This window comes from Anopheles coustani, chromosome X (genome assembly GCF_943734705.1).
Source record: "Anopheles coustani chromosome X, idAnoCousDA_361_x.2, whole genome shotgun sequence".
Lineage (NCBI taxonomy): Eukaryota > Metazoa > Arthropoda > Insecta > Diptera > Culicidae > Anopheles > Anopheles coustani.
Window position 1 is genome coordinate 18,575,030 of NC_071290.1, and position 7,639 is coordinate 18,582,668.

General features: G+C 48.3%; 2 protein-coding genes across 2 annotated transcripts; both read left to right on the top strand.

Moving 5' to 3' along the window:
- The first annotated feature begins 1,193 nt into the window (after window positions 1–1,193).
- LOC131269393 (uncharacterized) lies at window positions 1,194–2,246 on the top strand. Its single transcript, XM_058271739.1, has one exon. It carries the CDS (start codon window positions 1,194–1,196, stop codon window positions 2,244–2,246), a length of 1,053 nt encoding a protein of 350 aa, XP_058127722.1.
- Window positions 2,247–2,644: 398 nt separating this feature from the next.
- On the top strand, window positions 2,645–6,382 carry LOC131269394 (uncharacterized). Its single transcript, XM_058271740.1, has one exon. It carries the CDS (start codon window positions 2,645–2,647, stop codon window positions 6,380–6,382), a length of 3,738 nt encoding a protein of 1,245 aa, XP_058127723.1.
- Window positions 6,383–7,639: the final 1,257 nt, after the last annotated feature.

Genomic DNA, 7,639 nt, shown 5'->3' on the forward strand with positions numbered 1-7,639 from the left:
CATATCCCGGAGGTTGGCGCATGAAAATCTCCTCCTGTAACTGTCCGTGAAGATACGCAGTTTTTATATCGACGTGCTTAGTCATCATATTCCGCTGGCTTGCAACGGTCAACATTGTCCGGAATGTGACCTGCTTTACTACAGGAGCAAATACAAGGTCGTAGTCCGTACCGAACTTTTGGCAGAATCCCTGCGCCACTAACCGTGCTTTGAACCGCACGAGGTTGCCTTCCTCATCAGACTTGCACTTATAAATCCATTTTGAACCAATGGCTTTTCTTCCTGGAGGCAATTTCGTTAGTTTCCATGTGCCATTATCGTGATGTGATTGCATTTCGTCATCCATCGCGTCTTTCCATTTGGCACACTCCAGACTGGACACTGCTTCATTGTACGATCTTGGCTCAGTCACAATCTGTTTCGCCAAATTCACTCCTCCGGAGTACCTGGCTGGTGGTACACCTGCCGTTTTCCGGTGTGATCTGCGAATTTCTGTCGCGTTGTTAGAAGTAGGATCACCTTCATTGTCATTAAGTGACAATCCTTTCAGCCAGTCATCTTCGTTACAGTCATAGAAGTCATTCTCGGAATTTACATCACACTCCTCATTTTGAATCTTCCATTCATTAAGTGTCCACTCAATTTCACTGTTTGCGCTACCAAGATTCCGCTCGCTTTCGATTCCAACACGTTTCTCCTTAGATCCATCTCCAAGTTCTATGAAGCGAACATCTCTACTGATAATAATCTGTCCCGTACGCATATCGAGCATCCTGTACGCTTTGTGTTCCGCTGAATAACCCACAAATGTCATCTTTACTGCTTTGACATTGATCAGGCAGAAATTGACACGTAAACAAAAACATTGGATAAGCCATTATGGCAATTACGGCCATAATTAATTTATGGGGCCGAACCCGTACTGATAAAAAGGGGAACTGAAAGGAGCTAGATAAATATTATAAAAGATAGTGGCAATAAAAAATCTCTCTCTTCCACCAAAAATCACCCGGGTAATTATAATACGCAGCTGAAGTCATCCGAAAAATATCCCGAAAGAAAACTCGCGCAAGATCATTGGTGCCGTGACCAGGATTCTTGAAATACGAACGTTGGTTAATTTCATCTTCGCGATTTCGGGCCGTTTTCATTGCGCGATACTACAAACGCTACGTACGCCGTTTCGATTCAAAATGCCCGCGGAACCCATTATCCTTTCGTCGAGAAGAGCGATCCTTCTCGTTTCACTTAGCCGTTATGAAAGCTTCGTTCGCGATTTTCAACAAGACCGTGATCTTGTTGAAGTAGAAGCACGAATAACCAAGTTCGAAAGGTTAAGTGAAGATCTTGAAAAGCTGCAGCAGGAGCTTGAAGACGGAGCTACAACCGAAGAGGAGGTCAAGCAAAATGAAGCTCTTCGCGCCGACTTCGAACCTCGTTTGATACGGGTGGAAGCACAGCTAAAGGCAAAAAGACCCTCACAAGGCTCGTCAGTTAATGCCACCAGTAATTCCTTGGCTGGTATTAAACTTCCGACCATATCACTGCCTCAGTTTCATGGAGATTACATGGAATGGCTTACGTTTCGGGACACGTTCGAGTGTCTGATTCACGACAACCGTGATCTTCCCGCCATCCAAAAGTTCCATTACTTGCGCGCAGCGATTAAGGGTGAAGCAGCACAAGTGATAGAAGCGATCACTATTAGCGCGGCAAATTATGAGATAGCGTGGCAGGCATTAACGACACGCTACTCCAACGAATATTTACTGAAAAAACGTCACTTGCAAGCACTGTTCACTATGACGCCCGCGAAAAGGGAAACCGCGACCGCACTGCACCTCTTAGTGGACGAGTTCGAACGGCACAAGAAAATCCTTGACCATCTTGGGGAAAGGACGGAGACATGGGGTGTTTTGCTGGAACACTTGTTGTGCACCAAGTTGCCAACAAGCACACTGAGGGACTGGGAGGAGCACGCATCAAACGAAGAAAGCCCGACGTATCCTAGCCTGATTGTTTTCTTGCAGCGCCGTATGCGAGTGCTTGAAACGTTATCGGTGAACAAGGAGCAGGATGTCAGTTTTAGCGAAGCGCAACATCATACAAAACGGATGCCACCTACGCGGCTCGGAAGCTTTGCAGCGGCATCAAATGCTGTACGCAAATGCTCTCTGTGCGATTCAGAGCATTTTATTGCAAAGTGTTCCCGATTCATTGCCCGAACGAACGCCATCGCACCGTAATGAACGCACGATTATGTTTGAATTGCCTTCGAGACAATCACCGCGCCCGCGACTGCACTTCGCAGTACAAATGCCGCCACTGTAATTCACAACACCACACTATGCTGCACTTACACACGTCACAGGATCACTCTGCCGGAACATTCTCCACTGCCATGCCAGCTGCGAGCATTGGACCAGCCACTAACGATCACACGGCAAATCTTCAGCGAACTTTCGCAGCAGCAATGGAGCGAGCACCAACGCAGGTTTTGCTCCAAACTGCCATCATCAATATAGTTGATTCTTTCGGATTAGTTCATCCAGCTCGAGCACTTTTGGACAGTGCCTCGCAGCCTGATATGATAAGCAGTCAGCTCGCTCATCGACTGAGGCTAAAAAGAAAAAAGGTTAATGTTATGCTGCAGGGTGCAGGCCAATCTACCCGTCCGCTGAAAGAATCCGTTCACGCGAAGATTGCCTCACGAACGAAACAGTTTGAAGTGGGTGTCGTATTTTTGATTGTCGACAAGTTGATGGCTAATCTGCCGCTGCGGGACGTTAACACGACGAGCTGGAACATCCCGTCCGAGCTGATCCTAGCCGATCCAGAGTTCTACAAATCTTCGGCAATCGACATTATTCTTGGCGCTCGACATTATGCTGCTTTCTTCGAAGGTAGTGCCCAGCTCAAACTAGCACCTACCCTTTCAACGCTGCAAGAAAGCGTATTCGGATGGGTCGTCACTGGTTCGATTGGATCGCCAGAGCCTTCGGAAGGCACTTCTAATGTTGCTCACACGACAGCTGTAATTTGTATGACAACTCTAGAAGAGTCCATCGAGCGGTTTTGGAAATCAGAAGAGTTATGGTTCAACGATGGCTACTCACCCGAAGAACGCCAATGTGAGGCTATTTACCGAAACACAACCCAGCGGGATCCATCGGGTCGATACATAGTTCGTCTTCCGAAGCAACCAGATTTCTTTGACAAACTTGGACTGTCAAGGGATATGGCTTTGAACCGCTTCATACTTCTCGAAAGAAGACTCCAACGTGATCCAGACCTAAAAGAAGAATACCACAAGTTCATGAAAGAGTACTTAGAACTGGGGCACATGACTCCCACGTCTCCAGCAGACAATGATCACGGGTATTACTTACCGCACCATCCCGTTTTGAAAGAATCTAGTACGACGACAAAGCTCCGGGTCGTTTTCGACGGATCAGCGAAGACATCTACTGGATATTCGCTAAACGAAGCATTACGTGTCGGTCCAGTGGTGCAAGACCAGTTGCTGGATATAATTCTTCGTTTTCGCACCTACAAAGTAGCGCTCGTTGGTGACATTGCGAAAATGTACAGGCAGATAGAAGTCCATCCTGATGACCGTCGGTTTCAACGCGTGTTGTTTCGATTCTCACCGGATGCTTCAGTGGAGACTTACGAGCTGAATACGGTGACCTACGGGCTTGCTCCATCTTCTTTTTTGGCAACGCGTACGTTGCTGCAGTTGGCCGAGGATGAAGGCACGAACTTTCCGCATGCTGCACAGGCTTTGGTTCAAAATTTCTACGTGGACGACTTCATCGGTGGTGCTGATTCAGAGGAGCAAGCAAAGCAGCTACGAGAGGAGCTCGATGAATTGTTAAAAAAGGGTGGATTCTCTCTGCGAAAATGGACCTCTAGTAAGTTGGCCGTGCTCTCTGGTTTGACGGAGGATCAGATCGGAACGCAGTCAACGCTTCAATTTATGCCCGACGAGAAGATAAAGGCACTTGGTATCGCTTGGGAGCCCGAAGCTGACGTTTTATCCTTCGAGTCGCGGATCGACGCCGACACCAGCTACCCCACAATGCGGATAATATTCTCTGGCATCTCCCGAATGTTCGATCCGATAGGATTGATATCGCCGATCATCATTCGCGCTAAGTTGCTGATGCAGGAATTGTGGGTGCAGAAGCCTGGCTGGGATAATCCTGTTTCTGACAGCATCTACAAAAAGTGGACATCCATTAAATCCGACTGGCCAATTATTTCCGGTTATAAAAGTGATCGCTACGCTCTCTTACCTGATTCTCGCGTTCAGTTACATACGTTTTGTGATGCCTCTGAAGCCGCGTTCGGTGCATGTATTTACTCGCGTTGTGAAAACAAACAAGGACACGTACGAATATCGCTATTGGCATCGAAGTCACGTTTAGCACCACTAAAACGGGTTACATTACCGCGATTGGAACTTAATGCAGCCGTTACAGGAGCGCATTTATACGATCGTGTGAAGCAAGCGATGGGACTCGAATTAGCGGAGTCATATTTTTGGTCCGACTCGACAGTTACGCTGCATTGGCTGAGTTCACCGCCCAACAATTGGAAAACGTATGTAGGCAATCGCGTCGCGGAGGTGCAAGCCTACTCACATCTCCATCCCTGGAAACACATTGCGGGATGTTCGAATCCTGCTGATTTGGTATCACGAGGCGTGACCGCAGCAGATTTCGTGAAAAGTGCACTGTGGAGCAGCGGTCCAGAGTGGTTAATTCGTCCAGCGTCTGAATGGCCAAATTCAACACCAACGGTTGCGGATGGTGCCGAGCTAGAGATTCGTCAAGTGAGTGCAGCGGTTGCCGTCATCGAGACAGTGCATCCTTGGTTCGAGCGGTACTCATCATACACCAAGCTTCTACGCGTCATTGGGTATTGCCTTAGATTCGTGCGCAATGCTAAGGAGAAGTGCCGTACTCGCCGCGATCCATTGGAGCCCCCAGCGTCATCAACTATCACTACGGACCTCATGGAAGCTGCTAAAACTGTGCTATGCAAGCTGGCACAGCAAGACGCATTTCCAACGGAGCTCGAGCGGTTGAGGAAGCGTGAGGTGGTTCCAAAGCGCTCACCACTTAGACGTCTGAGCCCGTTCATCGACAGCGAAGGAGTTATGAGAGTAGGAGGACGCCTCAAGCTCTCACAACTGCCTTATCAATCGAAACATCCAATTCTTCTGCCCAAGAAGCACATCTTCGCACGCCGCATCGCAGAGCACCTTCATAGAGAACTCATACATGGTGGCGGAAGATTGCTGCTTTCCCAGATTCGCGAAGAATGTTGGCCACTCGACGGACGACATCTGGTGAAAAGCGTCGTTAGACACTGCTTACGATGCATTCGCCAACAGCCCATACTTGCGCAGCAACAAATCGGGCAGTTACCATCATCGCGGATCACACCGAATCGACCGTTCGCGACCATCGGAGTGGACTATGCTGGGCCGATCTACCTACGACCGATCCACAAACGAGCAGAGCCCGCCAAAGCATACCTCTGCGTATTTGTTTGCTTTGCTACGAAGGCTGTTCACCTGGAACTAGTGGGTGATTTGACCACTGCTGGTTTCCTAGCATCACTTCGACGGTTTGCATCGCGCCGAGGACGTCCGTCCCATATCTACTCGGACAACGGTAAAAACTTCGAAGGCGCAGCCCGGGAGCTTAGTGAGCTATTCGAGATGCTCCATGATGAGGAGCAAAGCAACATCATCGTTTCGACTTGTGCTGATATGGGCATCACTTGGCACTTCAGTCCACCAAGGGCTCCACACTTTGGCGGATTGTGGGAAGCTGCAGTGAAGACCGCCAAAAGACACCTGTTTCGCCAGCTGGGCAGCACGAGACTGCCTTATGAAGGATACATCACTGTGCTGCACCAAATAGAGGCAGCAATGAATTCGCGTCCGCTGTTGCCTATGTCGGACGACCCCAACGATTTAGCCGCTTTAACACCTGCACATTTTCTTATAGGCACATCCATGAACGCTATCCCCGAGCCGGACTATTCAACCCGAAAGACGTACACCCTGAGCGAGTGGCAGAAGTGGCAACTGCTCGTCCAGCGCTTCTGGAAACATTGGGCCGGCGAGTATCTACAAGAGATGCAAAGGGATACGATGAAGACCTGCAGCAATTCAGATTTCTCACCTGGCAGACTGGCAATCCTGATGGACGAGGCTCTTCCTACAACACAATGGCCACTCGCGCGGATAGTTGAGACGCACCCCGGCACGGATAGTTTGACACGTGTGGTAACATCAAGAACTGCAAAGGGAATTTCGGTTAGGCCAATCGCTAAAATTTGCTTGCTACCGGAGGCAACAAACTAAGCTTATCACCACGTGGAGAATAATTGTTGACGAGCGTCAAGGGGGCGGAGGGTGATCAGGCAGAAATTGACACGTAAACAAAAACATTGGATAAGCCATTATGGCAATTACGGCCATAATTAATTTATGGGGCCGAACCCGTACTGATAAAAAGGGGAACTGAAAGGAGCTAGATAAATATTATAAAAGATAGTGGCAATAAAAAATCTCTCTCTTCCACCAAAAATCACCCGGGTAATTATAATACGCAGCTGAAGTCATCCGAAAAATATCCCGAAAGAAAACTCGCGCAAGATCAGACTCCTTTTTGCCGATGGAATCAGTACATAGCCCGAGCACCCGAAAAGTCGTAGATGATTCAGTTCCGGTTTCCTGCCATACCACATCTCGAATGGTGTACGCCCTAGTGCTGCAGATGGTAAACGGTTCTGCAGATAGCAAGCGGTATTAGTTGCTTCCGCCCACTATCTCTTATGCATTCCTGCATCAACGAGCATGCAGCGGCTCATTTCGCATAAGGATCTATTCTTACGCTCCGCGACACCGTTTTGTTGAGGCGAGTAGGCTGTGGTATACTCTGCCTTTATGCCCTCGTCCGCATAAAATTTCCTCAACGATTTGCTGGAGTACTCTCCTCCTTGATCGGAACGAATTGCCTGTGGCTTGCGACCGAACTGGGTTTCAACCATTCTGACGTATTCCCGAATGCGATCTTCAACGTCAGATTTCTTCTTCAAGAAGTATACTTGGGTGTACCGACTATGATCATCAATTAGAGTCATAAAATAACGGCACCCTCCCGGGGTTGTCTCATCCATTGGGCCGCACACGTCACTATGGATGATGTCGAGTACCTTGGTCGATGTTTTCTCGGCCACTTTCGGGAAAGAGGGTCGAGCCATTTTACATTCGATACAGCACTCACATGTCCAGCGAATTCCACAGTCTACAATTTCTAAACCGGTTGCCAAATCTTTTTTCTTAATCTCATTGAGAACTTCTGGATCCCGATGTCCGAAACGCCTGTGCCAAGTGTGCTGACATTTAGTGTTGTGCTGCTGGGTGGTCGTTTTCATTACCTTTTCTCCGGCAAGTCGAAGCCAATACATGTCACTTCTCTTGTCCGCTATGGCTAGCGTTGTTTTTTCAAATACCAATTTGCAGCCTTTCTCATCGAAAACTGTATTAACACCCTTTTCAGCAAGCTTTCCAACAGAAATCATATTGCCTTGCAAAGTAGGAACATACAGAACCTCT